The 19,066-nt window shown below is 48.6% G+C and overlaps 1 protein-coding gene across 7 annotated transcripts in view; it reads left to right on the top strand.

The window, feature by feature from the left end:
* GREB1L (GREB1 like retinoic acid receptor coactivator) overlaps window positions 1-19,066 on the top strand; it is a 185,625-nt gene that overhangs the window by 73,224 nt on the left and 93,335 nt on the right. For all 7 annotated transcript variants that reach the window (XM_039912636.1, XM_039912638.1, XM_039912639.1 and 4 more), the window contains exons 3-5: window positions 7,394-7,553; window positions 9,711-9,908; window positions 17,716-17,892. In XM_039912636.1, the coding sequence (XP_039768570.1) occupies window positions 7,397-7,553; window positions 9,711-9,908; window positions 17,716-17,892 (532 nt within the window). In that variant the 5' untranslated portion in view covers window positions 7,394-7,396. The remainder of the gene's footprint in view (window positions 1-7,393; window positions 7,554-9,710; window positions 9,909-17,715; window positions 17,893-19,066) is intronic.

Raw genomic sequence — 19,066 nt, 5'->3', positions numbered from 1 at the left:
ATTTGTAAATTCATGCAGATGTTGCCAAAATCACCAGAGTAGCTATGCCCACCACAGCTAGCCCCAAAAAGCTAGCTAGCCCCAGTGGCTTGTGGAAGCCCATCGCAGAATTTACCAATACCTCCTTTTTTTCACTGCTTTGCCCATTTAAATTCATTTTCTCAGACTACCTGTAAATTTACAGTGGGCACAGCTGCCTGGATTTAAAGACTATTGGCGACCCTGTCTGTCCGAGGTGGCCGAACCTAGAACACTACTCTGGGGGGGGGGGGACCCTTGACGCCCCGCCCCACCCCCACCTCGCCCCTGAGAATGTGGGTGCCATGTCCGAGTCGCAGAACTGCACGGCAGGAACTCGGGCAGAGGGAAGCCACGTTCTTGAAATGAAAATACCGGGCATAAAGTGTACAGTGCTGAATCAGTACCTGACAGAACACAGATCACTTATTATCCAGAGTGCAAGGTACAAAACCAGATGAATGGCCACTGTACTATACTGGTTTGCTCCTTGATGTCTCTTTACTTGTACTGATGTATGTCCCCCCGCCAGACTGTGAGCTGGTTGTGGGCAGGGATTGTCTCTCTTTACTGCCCTATTGTACTTTCCCAAGTGTTTAGTACAGCGCTCTGCACCCAGTGAGTGCTCAATAAATACGACTGAATGAATGAATGAATTGTCAGCTCAGTCCAACCTCCCCAGGGCTGAGGGTTAATTTTCAGACTAGACTATTCCCTCCAAGGCCCCAGCATGGGTTGCTTAACCATAGGTCTAACCAAACCCTCTGGACAACCTGCTGGTGTTACTAGCTCCATAGTTTCAATTAATTAATGCTATTTATTAAGCACAGACTCTATGCAGAGCACTGTACTAAGCCCTACATTAGCTTATGGTCACCAAACCTGCCCTCAAGGGGCTTACATCTAGAGGGAAGAACCTGTCACCCTCCAGCTCCAAAGAGTGTCTCTTGTCCTGGGACGGTCCCGTGTTCTCTCTGCTCACATTCTCCATGCTTCATTGAGGATCATTCTTGGGCCCTGTGTGTGTCCTGATCCTTCTAGATTCCCTGCATGGAGAATAATAATAATAATAATTATGGTATTGGTTAAGCCCTTACTATGTGCCAGGCACTGTATTAAGTGCAGGGGTGGATACAAACTAACCCACGGGGGGCTCACGGTCTCAATCCCCATTTTACAGATGAGGTAACTGAGGTACAGAGATGTTAAATGACTCGCCCACAGCAGAGAAGTCATGGAGCCAGGATTAGACCTTCCGCCCCCCAGGCCTGTGCTCTATCCACTCCGCCATTCACCCCACCTAACCCCGACACCAGACGTTGGTGAGGGGCTTTTGGCCCTTCCGTAGTTGTAAGTAAGTTTATAAGTACTTACGGTGTGCAAAGCACTCCACTGAGTGCTGGGGAAGAATACACAGATGGGGATTAGTCGCAGGCCCTGTCTCTTGGGGAGCTCACGGTCTCAAAATCTAAAGGGGAGAGAGGGCTGGTGACAGACACATAAGGAGCAGTGAAACCAAACACTAAGACAACATGGAGCTCTCACTTTGAACAGGGTCCCGTTTGTTAAACTAGTTCGTATGTGTGGAGAACAGGAAGTGGGGGCCGCTTTTTATTTGATTCAGGTGAAGGCTGGAAAATCAAGTCGGATTCAGAAAGCTGCTTCTCAGTCACAGTTCCTAGTGATTCACAGCCCATGCCTGAATCGGCTTCTACAGGACTGGCTGGCAGGAGTGAGAAGAGGACGAGGGGCAGGAGACTGATTGCAGATAAAGGTCTTTATCCAGCAGGAAGACCTTCATTCGGGGCCCCAGGCCTGGGTGATGCTCTGCCTTGCCTGTTTCTCTGCCTTGTGAACCGTTCCCCGTTGCATCTGTGCTTCCTTCCTGTCAGTCCCGAAGAGATTTTCCTGGGGTTGCACCTTCCCCAGGAAAGCTCACTCTGCAACTTTGCCCCACAGTTGCATTATGGACAAGGACAGAATGTATCTGTTTATCCATGGTATTCGCAAAAGCCTTCTCCAACACCACATTTCCACTTCGATGTGGGCTAGTTTCACAGACTCATACTCAGACTTCTTTTTTTTTTTTAAAAAAAAAGGTATTTAAGTACTTACTATGTGCCAAGCACTGTTCTAAGCACTATACTTGGTGTACAAAGTTGCATTACGGATGATTACATTTCAAGTGCCGGAGTTTGCTCCTTGAACATTTTTATTGTGTTTGAAAACTCACCTTGATCATTGGGCTGAACTGGAGAGTATGTGCTTTATGGCCGGCGAGGGGGCACTTTGGAGAGGTAATAATAATAATAATAACAATGGTATTTGTTAAGCGCTTACTGTGTGCCAAACATTGTTCTAAGCACTGGACAACTGATGCTCAAAGCAGGACGCACAGTGAGATAAGCAGTAAGAGATTCAAAATTGGATTCAACTGCAATCACAAGGACTATTTAAAATATGAAGCCAGTTTTCAACAGGAAAAGTTACTGGGGGCTTAGATTCGAATCACATATCACTGAGATTGCTTTCAGGGCATCCAAGGGATGGCTATTTGAGATGGATAGAGTTGTTCTTCAGCAGGCCAGGTTTCAATTGGTTCAATCAGTTTATCTATGAATAGAATTTATTGAGTGACTGCGGTGTCTAGAGGATCGGTACTAAGGACTTAGGAAAGTACAGTAGAGTTAAGAAAGATGATCCCTGCCCTCAAGAAGCTGACAGCTTCGGGGGATCATGTGGCAGGATTAGGAGTTATGGAACACGGCAAGGGTGCCCTTCCTGGTGTACTTTGGATGGTTAAAACATATGCACAATGTCCCCTCCCCTCCCCCCGATGCTGCACATGAGTGGCAGCCATATTTATTTTGTGATCGTTCCCCTTTCCACTGCTATTAAAACAGAAATGTCTCTGCCACCAGGTCTGTTTGCTTGGGAAATGATCTTATGATGATCCCCAGTTGGGTGGGGAAGAGGCTACGTGGTGCAGCTGGTCAGCAAAGAGAAGGAGCAGTGGAGAGGCAGGGGGAGCCAGGATCCTGGAAGGAGGGGCAATATGTGGTGACAGAGGGTGGGGAACCAGAGCCCGGGCTCCGCTCTAGCCCAGGGAGCTGGGCACAGGGTGGGGTCATCCCGATGGGAACCTCAGCCCTTATCCGTCTATCTGGCTGTAACCTGGGTACCAAGAGTCGTGGAAGAAAGTACGCTACTAGTTTATGACCCCTAGAGCTGAGAGAGGGGCAGGAAAACATTGACGGGAGGGAAAGAAGAGACCTGGGTACTGCCCCTCCCCATGGCTAAGTGTCACTTCCTGTCATCTCGGCAGAGGAGATTCTGGGAATGGGCTGGCTAGTGCTCACCCCCCCTGGACTCAGTGGAGGTTCAGCTGGGAAGGTGGGTGGCACTGATTTGGGTTGCCTGGGGCAGTGCTGGGTGCTAAACCCTGGCCCCAACCACCCCGTGCCCCGAATCCCAGACCTGGCATCTCTCCTATCCTTTCAGGGTAGAACCAGCTATCAAGTGAGGCCGAGACCAGAACGAAGCCCAGAGGTTTACAATAGGGGGCACCCAAGACGGCTCCCTGCTTGCTGTGGCAGTGACATAATGTAATGACATCACGAGGTACGCGCCTCGTGGTTGACATCACCATGGCACGTGAAAGGGAACGGCCGATTGGACTCTTGCATTAGAATAGACTTCAAAATCGAAGAGCACACCACCGGACTTGAAATGCACCAATGAATGCGTCTGTGACAGAAAGATCCCCAGTGTGGGGCCTAGAGAGCTAACCTCCCTGGGCACACACAAAAGCTGCCCCTCACTGTCATTAAATTTCCCGTTCAGGGCCCTGATGCTCTTTTCACTTTTGCATCTTTGTCCACAAAGCCTCCCAAAACTTCTTGAAAGGGAGAGTGCACCATGCTGGTCTAATTCAGTGGAAATTCTGCTTTGTTTAATGCAAGAAAAAGAAAAAGAATTGCTCTTCATTATTCTTAAAACATTCCTCTCTCTTCCTTCCTTTGTATTTCCCCATCTCAGCTCACAGTACAGCAACTTTTTGGGTACCCTGCTGGTATCCATCCTCCTTCACATGTCAAGCAATAGAGCATTCACTGGTGGGAGGTCTAGGTGTCACAGCCTTACTGAAGGTTGAGCGATCCTGCTGGGACTAGGAGTCAAGAGACCTGACTTCTGATTGCGCCTCTGCTACCTGCCTGCTGGGTGACCTTGGGCAGATTGCTTAACTTCTCTGTGCTTCGATTTTCTCATCTGTAAAATTGATATTACTTTCCTTAGCCTGGAGCCCCATGGAGAGCAGGCACTGGGTCCAGTCTAATTCATCTACTCCAGTGCTTGGCACAAAGTGATTAAAAATATTATTATTATTATTCAGAATAGGGACTCCGGCAAGCCTCCAGCAGGGACGGCATTCCCAAGTGGCTTCTCTCTTGTGGAGAGCCACAAGCAGCCTGGGATTAGCTTACTGAGACAGTTTTTACCAGTGACCCACCCTGACCTCTCTTCCCCCATCTCCACCGCTCGCTTTTCCTGAACCTCCCCACATTTCACCCAGCAACCTGTGCACTCTCTCCTGTTACTTCCCTTCTGATTTCTCTTCATCCAAGTGTAAAACTTCAACCCTCTCCCACAACCCTTTGACCGCACACGGCTGCTGAACTCCTATCTTCTCCCAGAGGCCTCCCCTGATTAGTGACTCATCTCTCCACCTTATATCTCCTCAACTGTTACTTCAACATGTCCATCCCACCTCAACACTTGGATACTCACTTTCCCACCCTCCCCCATTGCACTTATGTGCGTGTCTTCACCCTTTATGGCTTCCTCTTTTATTATTGTTATTATTAAGTGCCGTTGAGTCATTTCCGATTCATAGCGACTCCACGGAGATACTTTCTCCAGAACGTCCTGTTCGGCCATAATCCGCAACCTTTCTAACGGGTCTTCCGTTATCGTTGTTATGGTCTTTATCCATCTAGCTGCCGGTCTGCCTCTTCCAAGTTTTCCCTGGACTTTTCCTAGCATTAGTGTCTTCTCCAGAGAATCAGTCCTCCTGATTATGTGTCCAAAATATGCTAAGTCGAGTCATTTGGTCTTCCAAAGACTCTTTGGTTTAATTTGCTCTAAAATCCATTTGTTTGTCCATGGTATTCGCAAAAGCCTTCTCCAACACCACATTTCCAAAGAATCGATGTTCTTTCTATCTTCCCATGCTTCTTCCTACCTGTAATTTATTTCAGAGTCAGTTTTCCCCACTTGATTGTCAGCTCCTCAAGGGTAGGCATCATGTCTGTTGTACTCTCCCAAGTGCTTAGTACAGAGCTCTGCAGAGAGTTTAAGCACTCCATAAATATGACGGATTGATTAATGGACTGCTAGTGCTGCTCCTAGCCATCAATTAATCAATCAGTGGTATTTACTGAGTGCTTACTAAGGGCATGAAGTATCATACAACTGAGTTGGTAGATGTGAACTCTGCCCACAACGAGCCTACACGTTATAAACAGAGACAGACATTAAAGTAGATTAAGGGTAGAGAAGAGAGTAGAGTGTAAGAATTTTTAGCTAAATAGCATGGGGATGGGGTAAGTATAAATGGGCTTAAGGGATACAGGAGATCTTAGGGCTCAGGCAATTTTAGCATCTCTGCTCCAGTAATAATTAAGTTCCCTAGGGCATGAGGTGGTACATTCTTCTTCCTTATTTTTATGGTATTTGTTAAGCACTCACTATGAGCCAGGCACCGTACTAAGTGCAGGGGTAGATACAAGGTAATCAGGTGGGACCCAGTCCATATCCCACATGAGGCTCACGTCTTAATCCCCATTTTACAGATGTGGGAACTGAGGCACAGAAAGCAGTGGGGAAGAAGCCATTGGATAGATAGGGTGACTCGCCCAAAGCCACACAGTGGACAAATGGCGGGCCTGGGATTAGAACCCAGGTCCTTCTGACTCCCTTTGCCACCCATTTACAATAGGAGAGGCCCAGGGCAGGTAGCATAAGACATCAACAGGAAGGGACACGGGTGTCGGTTGTCCCCTTGTCGTCCCAGAGACAATGAGACTTGTGTGCTGCAGGTCTCCCCTGCATGAAGTCGCGTATGTGCTCAAGCTATTGGGGCCTCATCCCCCCTTCATTAAAGGTCCAGAAATCAATAAAGGGGCCTCAGCAACAGTGAGAGACTCAAACTATTGGGTTTGGTGCCCCATTTTCAGAGTGAGGTGGACTTGCCTGCTGCTTGACCCCTCTCTTGCTGGGGCCCATGGGAAGGGCAAGTGAGATTAACAGGAATGAAGAGAGCCTGGGACGGAATCAGGTAGCAACTCTGCCCGAAGGCAGGGAGGCCTGTACTGGAAATCCCAGTTCTCAGCAGGTCTGGTCTCTCTCCCATATTGATATGTCTCCAGACCCCATAGTCTCCAGCAGTCTTTTTTTTTTAAAAAAAAAGGTATTTGTTAAGCACTTACCATGTTCCAGGAGCTGTACTAAGCAGTGGGGTAGATGTAAGCTAATCAGGTTGGACCCAATCCGTGTCCCGGATGGATCCCAAAGTCTTAATGCCCATTTTATCAGATGAAGTAACTGAGGCACAGAGAAGTGAAGTGTCTTGCCCACGGTCACAAGCAGTGGAGCTGGGATTAGAAATCAGGTCCTCTGACTCCCAGGCCCGTGCTCTATCCACTAGACCAGGCTGCTTCCCCGGCCATGCTGCTTTCCCCGCCTCAGCTCCTGCCTTCTTGTTGCCTGGCTTTGAAGCGATCATTTGTCTGCCCGATCCTGGGAGGGGTGTGTGATGACTCCAGAACGAGGAAGGGGGGTCAGGGGTCAGAAAAGAGTCCATAGGATAACTTCGTGTCACGTTGTGTAGCCACGTAATGTATCATGTCTGGTACTTTTGGGTGGGCAAAGTTGTTGCAGAGCAGCATATGAGGTATCTGTTACCACCCCAACCAGGAGTGTGTATATGTGGAAGCTGGATGGTTGTGGGCAGGTTATATTAGTCAATCGTATTTATTTAGTGTTTACTGTGTTTAAACACTAGGAGAGTGCAATACGACAATACACAGACATAGTTCCTGCCCACAACGAGTCTAGAGGAAGTCGAGGGGAAGAATCCATCTATTGGATGGACAGAGTGACTTGCCCAAGGTCACACAGCCGACGAGGGCAGAGCTGGGATTAGAACCGAGGTCCTTCTGTTTCCCTTTGCCACCCATTTACAATAGGAAAGGCCCGGGGCAGGTAGCATAAGGCATCAACAGGAAGGGACGTGGGTACTGTGTAAGTAGTATGTGGTTTATGACTCCCTTTACCACCGCCATACTGGTTTCTCCCTCACGCTACTGTTTTGTAGATCATGGGGAATTCCTATGCCGGACAGCTGAAATCCGCCCGATTTGAGGAAGCGCTCCACAACTCCATAGAAGCGTCTCTGAGGTGCAGTAGCGTCGTGCCGCGCCCGATTTTTTCTCAACTCTACCTGGACCCCGATCAGCACCCCTTCTCTCCCACGGGTGAGCCTAGTGGTCCTTCACCTTTAGCTTGCTAGCCGTCCTGCCTCATCCGTGACGGGGCATTTCCACATATCAAGATCAAGGTCACCAGGAGTGAATGTGCTGAGCACAGTGTGCAGAGCACTGGGGGAGGGGCTTGAGGAAATTGACCTGAGCCGGAGACATAATCCATTCATTCATTCATTCATTCAATAGTATTTATTGAGTGCTTACTATGTGCAGAGCACTGTACTAAGCGTTTGGGATGAACAAGTCGGCAACAGATAGAGACAGTCCCTGCCGTTTGACGGGCTTACAGTCTAATCGGGGGAGATGGACAGACAAGAACAATGGCAATAAATAGAGTCAAGGGGAAGAACATCTCGTAAAAACAATGGCAACTAAATAGAATCAAGGCGATGTACAATTCATTAACAAAATAAATAGGGTAACGAAAATATATACAGTTGAGCGGACGAGTACAGTGCTGTGGGGATGGGAAGGGAGAGGTGGAGGAGCAGAGGGAAAAGGGGAAAAAGAGGGTTTAGCTGCGGAGAGGTAAAGGGGGGGTGGCAGAGGGAGTAGAGGGAGAAGAGGAGCTCAGTCTGGGAAGGCCTCTTGGAGGAGGTGAGTTTTAAGTAGGGTTTTGAAGAGGGAAAGAGAATCAGTTTGGCGGAGGTGAGGAGGGAGGGCGTTCCAGGACCGTGGGAGGACGTGACCCAGGGGTCGACGGCGGGATAGGCGAGATCGAGGGACGGTGAGGAGGTGGGCGGCAGAGGAGCGGAGCGTGCGGGGTGGGCGGTAGAAAGAGAGAAGGGAGGAGAGGTAGGAAGGGGCAAGGTGATGGAGAGCCTTGAAGCCTAGAGTGAGGAGTTTTTGTTTGGAGCGGAGGTTGATAGGCAACCACTGGAGTTGTTTAAGAAGGGGAGTGCCATGCCCAGATCGTTTCTGCAGGAAGATGAGCCGGGCAGCGGAGTGAAGGATAGACTGGAGCGGGGCGAGAGAGGAGGAAGGGAGGTCAGAGAGAAGGCTGACACAGTAGTCTAGCCGGGATATAACGAGAGCCCGTAATAGTAAGGTAGCCGTTTGGGTGGAGAGGAAAGGGCGGATCTTGGCGATATTGTAGAGGTGAAACCGGCAGGTCTCGATAACGGATAGGATGTGTGGGGTGAACGAGAGAGACGAGTCAAGGATGACACCGAGATTGCAGGCCCGAGAGACGGGAAGGATGGTCGTGCCATCGACAGTGATAGAGAAGTCTGGGAGAGGACCGGGTTTGGGAGGGAAGATGAGGAGCTCAGTCTTGATCAAGTTGAGTTTTAGGTGGCGGGCCGACATCCAGGTGGAGACGTCCTGGAGGCAGGAGGAGATGCGAGCCTGAAGGGAGGGGGAGAGGACAGGGGCGGAGATGTAGATCTGCGTGTCATCTGCGTAGAGATGGTAGTCAAAGCCGTGAGAGCGGATGAGTTCACCGAGGGAGCGAGTGTAAATGGAGAACAGAAGAGGGCCAAGAACTGACCCTTGAGGAACTCCAACAGTTAAAGGATGGGAGGGGGAGGAGGCTCCAGCGAAGGAGACCGAGAATGACCGGCCAGAGAGGTAAGAGGAGAACCAGGAGAGGACAGAGTCCATGAAGCCAAGGTGAGATAAGGTGTGGAGGAGGAGGGGATGGTCGACAGTGTCAAAGGCAGCAGAGAGGTCAAGGAGGATTAGAATGGAGTAGGAGCCATTGGATTTGGCAAGAAGGAGGTCATGGGTGACCTTAGAGAGAGCAGTCTCGGTAGAGTGGGGGGGACGGAAGCCAGATTGGAGGGGGTCTAGGAGAGAATGGGAGTTAAGGAAATCTAAGCATCGATTGTAGACGACTCGTTCTAGGATTTTGGAAAGGAAGGGTAGTAGGGAGATAGGGCGATAACTGGAGGGGGAAGTGGGGTCAAGAGCGGGTTTTTTTAGGACGGGGGAGATGTGGGCATGTTTGAAGGCAGAGGGGAAGGAGCCATTGGAGATTGAGTGGTTAAAAATAGAAGTCCTTGGGGAGGTTGTGATGAGAAGCTCAGTCCTGGAGGAAGAGGAAGACCGTGTTTCTGCTCCATCTCTCCAAGGCTTTGGTGTGGCTCCCAGACTTTGTCCCCCAGCATCTCTGTGACCCAACCCGATGTTGTCTGTGTCTGAACCTAGACGTCAAGCCTAAGGTGGAAGATCTGGACAAGGAGTTGGTGCACCGTTACACACAGAATGGGAGTCTGGATTTTTCCAACAATCCAGCGGTCAATGAAATGGAGGACGAAGAGGAGGATGAAGAGATGTCAGATTCCAACAGCCCCCCAATCCCTTATTCACAAAAGCCAGCCCCAGAAGGATCTTGCACAACAGATGGTGAGTTGAGCTGAACAGCTGGGTTCCAGGGGAGGGCTACGTTTAGGGCCAAAACCCAATCAGTCAATCAATCAGTCAGTCGTGTTTATCGAGCGCTTACTCTGGGTAGAACTCCATCCTGAGTCCTTGAATGTGTAGAGTGGAGTTATTAGACATAATTCCTGCACTTACGGAGCTGACCATCTAGCAGGAAAAATAATAAGGGCTTCCTATGTGCTAAGACTTGGGGAGATAGATCAGACATAGTACCTGTCCTGCCCAAGTCTCACAGTATAAGAGGTGGAGAAGACAGGTATTTTATCCCTATTTTACAGAGGAGGAAACAGACAGAGAAAGGTCAAGTGTCTTGCCCAAGGTCGCACAGCAAACAAGTGGCAGAGCTGGGACTAGAACCCAGGTCCTCTGAATGCTAGTCCCTTTTTCCATTAGGCTACACTGCCTTCCGTGGAAACCAGTGGAATTATTGTTTTGAGGAGGATGTTTCCCTCTTGCTCAAAGGAACGACAAGCAGTTGTAAACTCTGCTGCTTGGACTTCTGCTTCCAGGAAATCCTCTTTCAGCAGTGGGACAGCTATCAGTAGTCCTTCCCCCAGGAGTCGAGTCAGAAATGAGGCCCCCAACATTGGGGGTGAATAAGCAGGAGGCTGGAGTTGGGGACTGGAGCTCTTCAGTCAGAAAGTACTTGGTCGGGTGGACCCACAGCATTACAGTAGAATTTTATTAGAATAGAGCCTCTCATATTCACTTTTTTTGTGGGCCACATCTCCATTTCCCCACATGGTAACCCAAGATAAGATTCCACCAGAGTAACTGAAAAGCCAGAAAACCGAGAGTCCCCAAAGCCACCGTCAGTTCAAGCACCAGCTTCCTTCTCCAGCAATATTTTTTTACACTATAGCCGCAAAAAGTAGCAAAATAAAATCATTTAGGCCTTGCTTCCTTTGCCTCCCCCTTTGACCACTCAGATGAAGTAGTAGATTTCAGGCTTGGCAAAATCTTGGGCCCCCTGAACTAATCAAGGTGGATCTTGGGAAAAGGGGAAGATATTTGCAAATATTACATTCAAATCTTCCCAGTGGAATTCTGATCTAAGGGGCATAAGAGAAAGGCAGAGAGACTTGCCTGGTGAAGTGTTTTTCATTCATTCATTCATTTATTCATTCAGTAGTATTTATTGAGCGCTTACTATGTGCAGAGCACTGTACTAAGCGCTTGGAATGTACAAATCAGTAACAGAGACAGTCCCTGCCCTTTGACGGGCTTACAGCCTAATTGGGGGAGACGGACAGACAAGAACAATAGCAATAAATAGAATCAAGAGGATGAACATCTCATTAAAACAATAGCAAATAAATAGAATCAAAGTGATGTACATTTCATTAACAAAATAAATAGATATTTCCTTATCTGCTAAGCTGATATTAGATCATTGCCTAATTGTACTCTCCAAGCACTTAGTACAGTGCTCTGCACACCATAAGCGCTCAATAAATACAGTCAAATGAGTGATTGTCCAGTGACCTTGGGACCGGGGTGGTTTTGTCTACCATTCTTGGATGTGTGAAAACATGGTTCTCTTTCCAGACATCTGCAGTAATAACACGGCATAGTGGGTAGAGAATGGGCTCGGGAGTCAGAAGGTCATGGCTTCTAATCCCGGCTCTGCACTTGTTTGCTCTGGGCAAGTCCCTTCACTTCTCTGGGCCTCAGTTGCCTCATCTCTAAAATGGAGATTGACACTGTGAGCCCCAGGTGGCACAGGGACTGTGTCCAACACTATTTGCTTGTATTCACCCCAGCGTTTAGTACAGTGCCCGGCACACAGTGCTTAACAAATACCACAGTTATTATTATTATTATGTCCCCCTCCTTGCTCCCATTTCGGAGCCTGGAGCCTGGGTTTAGTTTAGGATTGATCTGACTGAGAGTTTCCATTGAGGAATAACCAGGATAGATTTGAGGCTCTTGGAAAAGAGAAAGGCTGTGGAGTCTTGGGTGAGCCAGGACAGAGGGACAATTTTATGGATTTCAAGAGTCCAGGACGGCAACCTCCCTCCCCCATTGCTGTCTTACAGAGGCAGGGGGTGGGTGGAATGAGTCAAGGAGTAGAACCTAGAGCTGCTTTAACCCTTCTCTCCAATTTAGACTCCTATCCCAAGTCCATTGTTCTGTCAACTGGCAGCTCCTTTCACTTCCTCCTTCCTAAGGTTTTTCAGGCCAGTGAATATCAGGTCAGTCCTGAGCTAAGATGGAAAGTTGCTTTTCAGCCCTCCTCCCCTTGCTTCTCTCCGTCTACCCTGTCCCAACCCGTGTTCATTCTTTCGTCCATGCATTCAATCGTATTTATTGAGCGCTTACTGTGTGCAGAGCACTGTTCTAGGCGCTTGGGCGAGTACAATACAATTTAATAAATACCAGCAGCCCTGGCCTTGAGGAGCCATTGATGATTTCGCTGCAGTCCTTCTGAGGAGTTAGTTCCCAGTGCTTTGGAAGGCAAAGACTTATGACCTTCCCAAAACGCCAACAAATAGGGTAATGTAAGGCACACGGGGGTGTATCCAAGAATAACGCCTTCCTGCCTTTGGGAAGCCCTTTATTGACTAGGGGATAAAGGAGGGAAGCCTAATTTGGGAAACCAATTAGATAAGCAGGTACTTAATGCCTGATGAGCCTCTGTGAAGCTCCACTCAGATGGAAATGTCTTATGTAAATGTCTCGTTCTTGTCCGGGTTTGTACCCCACACCGAGGCTGTGGATTGCCTCCCTTTTAGGTGGGGGAAGGAAGGAAAATCTTTCGCTTCAGTATATCCCATTGTTTTTGTTTGTATTTACAGCTGTTGAGGCATAGACTCCGGCAAGGCCTTCTCCTTTCTCTCCCTTCCCCCACCACCCCACCATCCCCTGCTGGCTGACTGGAGGAGATTGAAGCTGCAAATCGATTTCGATAAAAACCTTAGCTGTTTCCCCCAAGCAAATGCAAATAGACCTCCTAAGGGCCATTCATTACCTTTTCCCCATGGGCTTTGGCCCCGTGGTTCGATTCAATGGAAAGAAAACACAAAAGTTTGTTTTTTTCAGAGTGAGAATGGGGGATCTGAGCCCCTGCGTTCCCAGTTGCAGAGGCAGAGGGAAGGAAGGCTTTTCGTTTTCTCTTTCAAGGTGCTGCTCCCCTAAAAGTCCAACTTGTAGAATGTTTTATTGGTGACCCAGCCAGGCCGCATCTATTTAGAATCCACTAAGAGTTTCGAGATAATTCGGCTCTCCTTTTGCTGGCCTCCAGAAGAAGGGCCGGCTTTGATCTCTGGAAGGCAGCGTTTGATCTCCACTGTGGTAAACAAAACCAAAGTTAAATTGCAAATGTCGTGCGATATGCAGAGGCATCGGGAGTAAGTGAAGTAGCAGAAGAAGAGAAACTTGAATTTCTAGCTGTTTTATGCAGATTTTAAACAACGGTGGAACAAAGAGGCAAGCCAACACAAAAGTAAGACCACACTATAACTGGGTCAGACCAGTAACACCTGCAACCCAATATTCTGGTTCCAACAGTGACCACGAGATACTTGGAAAACCCTTGTGATGTTGTCCTGCAGAATATCAATCCAGCTTCCCTAACTTTTCCTTCCACATCCCTAACTTTCCCTCGAGTAACTCATTAGCGATCTATAGTCCAAGCTGAAGCCAAACCTAAGCTTCACACCCACCCAGAGATGCATAGAAGTAGTTTGGCCTGATGGAAAAGAGCCCTGGCCTGACAGTTAGGGGACCTGGGTTCATTCATTCATTCAATAGTATTTATTGAGCGCTTACTGTGAGCAGAGCACTGTACTAAGCGCTTGGAATGTACAATTCGGCAACAGATAGAGACAATCCCTGCCCATTGACGGGTTTACAGTCTAATCTAATCCTGATTTTGCCACTTGTTTGACCTGGGGCAAGTCACTTAAATTGTATGTGCCTCAGATTCGATACCTGTCCTCCTTCCTAATGAGCTTGTGTTTGCCCCAGGACTCGGCACACAGTAAAGGCGAAACAAATTCCATCTTTCATTTTTCATGTATTTACAGACTCAGCACTGCGAGCCCCCTGAAGGCCAGTGTTTATGTCTAATTCCCACAAGTGTACTCTTTCTAAGTACTTAGAACAGTGCTCTGCACTCAGTAAGCACTTAAATGCTGTTACTACTAGTGATAATAGTATTTGTGGAGCATTTATGTGTCAAGCACTGGTCTAAGCACTGGGGAAGATACAAGATAATCAGATCAGATAGAGGGCCTGTCCCACACAGGGCTCACAGTCTAAGTAGGAAGGAGAACAGATATTGAATCCCCTTTTTACCAATGAGGTAGTTGAGTCACAGAGAAGTTAAGTGACTTGTCCAAGGTCACCCAGTTGGCACATGACAGTGTCAGGATTAGAATCCAGGTCCTCTGACTCCTGTGCTCTTTCCACTAGACCACACTGCTCCATACCATCATCATCACCACCACAACCACCACCGTTCCCCTCAACACACAGACACACCCCCACACACACACCTGAGTAGACAAGGTGATACACACCTATAAAAAAATTGCATATAAAGAATGTCTCAATAATTCAGACCAGAACCTACCTCGCCAGGTGCATATCCAAACCCTCCCCTGCTCCCTGCAAATCCCTCCCCTTTCAAATCCACAAGACCCCAACTCTTCCCGCCTTCCAACCCCTTCTGAAATCCTATGTCCTGCAGGAAGAATTCTCTGATTAAATTCCACTCCCCAGAATAGGGCATTCCAGCAACCATCAATCAACCAATAGTATTTAGTGAGCACCTATAGTGTTCTGAGCCCTATACCAAGCCCCCGAGAGAGAACATTAGAAGATGACACAATTCCTGCCCGCAATGAGTTGACAATCTAGTGGAGAAGCAGACTTAAAATAATTTACAAATAGGAGGATGAGATACTCAAATAGCGAGAATGGAAAATGATATGCATAAAAGCGCAAAGCGAAGTAGTGAATTGCAAAAGTCCTGAGGTGGTAGGAAAGGAAAGATGCTGTTATCTGGGGAGAGAAATCATCTTCGTGCTTATATTGCAACTTTCAGAAATTATGCACCGATCCATTCATGACCTCTGGTTACTCATTTATCTGTCATTCCTTACTCTTGTTACTGCAGAAGTATCTTTATGGTTCCCCCTACTTCCACTGTTTGCTAATAAGTTTGTGTTTGCCTGTCTCCTCCGTTAGATTGGAAGATCCTTGAGGGTAGAATCATGTTTTTCATCTCCAATGAATCCCAAAGTAGGGATTTAAGAAATACTTGTGGTTTGATTGACTAGCGAGGTTTCGCTGGATACCTAACGTATCCACCGAAAGTGCAGTCATTGGAATACATAGGACCTGAAAGGCTGCCCCCAGCTGGATAGCTTCATAATTGTGGTATTTGTCAAGCACAGGGCGTTGCGGTTCACTGTGTCCAAATCTGGGGGAGGTACAAGATTATCAGGTTGGATGCAGTCCCTGTCCCACAAGGGGCTCACTGACCAAGGGAGGGGGAGAGCAGGCATTTAATCCCCATTTTAGAGAAGCAGCGTGGCTCAGTGGAAAGAGCAGGGGCTTGGGAGTCAGAGGTCATGAGTTCTAATCCCCACTCTGGCACTCATCAGCTGTGTGACTTTGGGTAAGTCACTTCACTTCTCTGGGCCTCAGTACCTCATCTGTAAAATGGGGATTAAGACTGTCAGCCCCACGTGGGACAACCTGATTACCTTGTATCTACCCCAGATTTTAGAACAGTACTTAACAAATGCCATCGTCATTATTATCATTATTTTACAGATCAGGAAATGGTGGCAAAGAGAAGTGATCCACCCAAGGCCACACAGAAGCCAAGTGGTGGAGCCGGGATTAGAAGCCAGGTCTCCTGACACCCAGGCTCTTGCTTTTTCCACTAGGTCATGCTGCTTCTTATAATAATGTTGGTATTTGTTAAGCGCTTACCATGTACAGAGCAATGTTCTAAGCGCTGGGGTGGATACAGGGTAATCAGGTTGTCCCCCTTGGGGCTCACAGTTAATCCCCATTTTACAGATGAGGTAACTGAGGCACAGAGAAGTTAAGTGACTTGCCCACAGTCACACAGCTGACAAGTGGCCGAGCCGAGATTCGAACCCATGACCTCTGACTCCCAAGCCCCTGCTCTTTCCACTGAACCCCGCTGCTTCTTATGATAGTGGACACCCAGCCAATCTTTGGCCAGGATTTAAGCCCCCTGGGTTGACTCAAAACCCAGGCCCTAAAGAGGTTTAGACTCTAGTGCCTGGGCAAAAAGCACAAGCCCATACTAGCTTTCCTCCCTTGAAGTCCAGAGCAAATTGACACTGAGCCCAGCTCCCAGCTTTAATAGGGTCGTAAGCCTACTTTTCAGAGGCAGTCCCATCTAATCCAGCCAGGGACTGCTCTCACTGGGAAACTATATTTTAGCGGGCTCTGTTCCAAAGAAGAATGTGGTGCACTTTGGGCAATAATAACAATCATGCTATTTGTTAATAATAATTATGGTACTTGTTAAGCCCTTACCATGTGCCAAGCACTGTTCTAAGCCTGAGGAAGATACAAGATAATCAGGTTGAACCCATCCCTTTCCCACATGGGGCTCACAGTCGTCATCCCCATTTTACAGATGAGGTAACTGAGGCTGAGGGAAGTGAAATGACTTGCCCAAGGTCACACAGCAGACGTGTGGCAGAGCCGGAATTAGAACCCACGTCCTTTGACTTCCAGGAGCTGCTGCTATAAGTGCTTACTATGTGCCAGGCATCGTACTAAGTCCGGGGTGGGATACAAGCAAATCAGGTTGGACAAAACCCCTGTCCCATGTGAGGCTCACAATCTCAATCCCCGTTTTACAGATGAAGTAACTGAGGCCCAGAGAAGTGAAGTGACTTGCCCAAGGTTACACAGCAGACAAGTGGCAGGTCTGGGATTAGAACCTAGGACCTTCGGACTCTCAGGCCTGTGTTCTAACCACTACACCATGCTGCTTCTCAAGTTCATTCATTCATTCAATCGTATTTATTGAGCACTTACTGTGTGCAGAGCACTGTACTAAGCGCTTGGAAAGTGCAATTCAGCAATAAAGAGAGACAATCTCCACCCACACCGGGCTTACAGTCTAGAAGGGGAAAGACAAACATCAAAACAAGTAAACAGGCATCAATATAAGCAAATAGAATTATAGATATTTACACATCAAAATAAGTAAACAGGCATTAATAAAAATAAATAGAATTTATATTAAATTCTATATCTACACTAGTGCTGTGGGACGGGGGGGGGGGGGTACAGCAAAGGGAGAAAGTTGAGTTGACTCAGAAGGGGGGGAGCTGTGGAAAGGGGGGCTTAGTCTGGTTCACTGGTTGCGAGGTAGAGGGGGGAGGGGAGCTGAGGACTCTGTCATCACCTCCCGTTTGTTGCCCGGACGGACCAGCCTCCGGAAAGCCTGCTCTGCCCATCAGGAGTCCCAAGAAGGCCACCTGCCCCCAGCCCTGTCCTCTGCTCCCAGTTGTGGAGAAACGGAATCTCCTTTTGGGTTGCCAGCCCTATCCCTCCCCAGAACTCCCAACCCTGGGTTTCTGATCCCAAGGGGAATCAGTTGATCCGTGGCATCTGTTGAGCACCTACTCTGTGTACAGCACTGGACTGAACATTTGGGAGAGTAGAGTAAGCGGATCCAACCCCTGCTCTCGAGGAACGGGAAAGAGCAATGATTCCAATGACAGATCAGATCTCGTCTTGACTTCTCGTGTCTCCCCACCCCTCTCAGGTTTCTGCCAAGCAGGCAAAGACTTGCGCCTGGTATCCCTGTGCATGGAGCAGATCGACGTCCCCGCCGGGTTCCTGCTGGTGGGTGCCAAATCCCCCAATCTTCCTGAGCACATTCTGGTCTGCGCGGTAGACAGGCGGTTCCTGCCGGACGATCAGGGGAAAAATGCACTTTTAGGTGAGTCCGCTTCCTCTCCTCATCCCTCTCCCCGGCCCCGGTCCAAGAGGAGGGGCCTTGGGGAACATCCCGCCCTTTCAGGCGGCAGTTGTGATTCTACCGACCGTACTGACGTGGCTGCCAGGCGGCCCCGTGATCATCTAGCATCTCAGCGAGACCATCTCTACAAGGTGACCGTCATGCTCAGAGTCAGAGGGGTCGAGGAGGTAGTGGGGTTGACCCCTGATCCATCTGACACTGCACGTGCATGCTGCCTGTCTTCCCCGCTCTGTGGAGAATAATAATAATGTTGGTATTTGTTAAGCGCTTACTATGTGCCGAGCACTGTTCTAAGTGCTGGGGTAGACACAGGGGAATCAGGTTGTCCCACGTGGGGCTCACAGTCTTAATCCCCATTTTACAGATGAGGTAACTGAGGCACCAAGAAGTTAAGTGACTTGCCCAAAGTCACACAGCTGACAAGTGGCCGAGCTGAGAGAGCGGCTGATGGAGGAGAAGGGTGTGTGGGTGGAGGGTGGGGGGGTGGTCTGCCATACCCTGGCAAAGCGCTGGCTCTGCCCCTGCCACTCCCAGACTGCCACAACCTCCCCGATGGGCATAATCCCAGGAATGAGACAAGTGGCCCTAGGAACACCACCGGCCAGAATGAGTGCCTCTTGAAGAGGACACCACCTTTTAAATGGCTCAGACCTGGCTGGGGCAGAAGGGGGTTGGGAGTCCCACAAGAGCATCTCTGATGACCTGCAATGTGGGTTATGGCTGGAGGGGGTTCCTCTTCACTTGATCTCTGCCTCCCCCCTCCCCCAACCTGGATCCTGGTAAAAGCTACTGATGTGGGATTCTGGGTGAGTAGAAAATGGAAACAAGCACAGAGATTTTGACTTTTATCTCTACTGGTCCTCATTCTCTTCTCACCCATGTTCCTTGACTCTGTTTCCCCATCCCTGCGGGAGCAGGGTCCCCTGTCCCAGTGAGCAAGTGCAAGCAGAAGAACGAGACCCATAGATGTCCAGCAGTGATTCCCGCTGGTGAAAATCAAGTCTGCCAGGGCCTGCTAGTACCCAAGCCTTTCCCTTCTGCTCAGCGTGACTACTGGAACCCCAGCTTCACAGGACAGAGATAAAAGCATTTATAATAATAATAATAACAATAATAATAATAATAATGGTATTTA

This window comes from Ornithorhynchus anatinus, chromosome 7 (genome assembly GCF_004115215.2).
Source record: "Ornithorhynchus anatinus isolate Pmale09 chromosome 7, mOrnAna1.pri.v4, whole genome shotgun sequence".
Lineage (NCBI taxonomy): Eukaryota > Metazoa > Chordata > Mammalia > Monotremata > Ornithorhynchidae > Ornithorhynchus > Ornithorhynchus anatinus.
The sequence above is the reverse complement of the archived record's forward strand: the minus strand, read 5'-3'. Positions and strand labels throughout refer to the sequence as shown.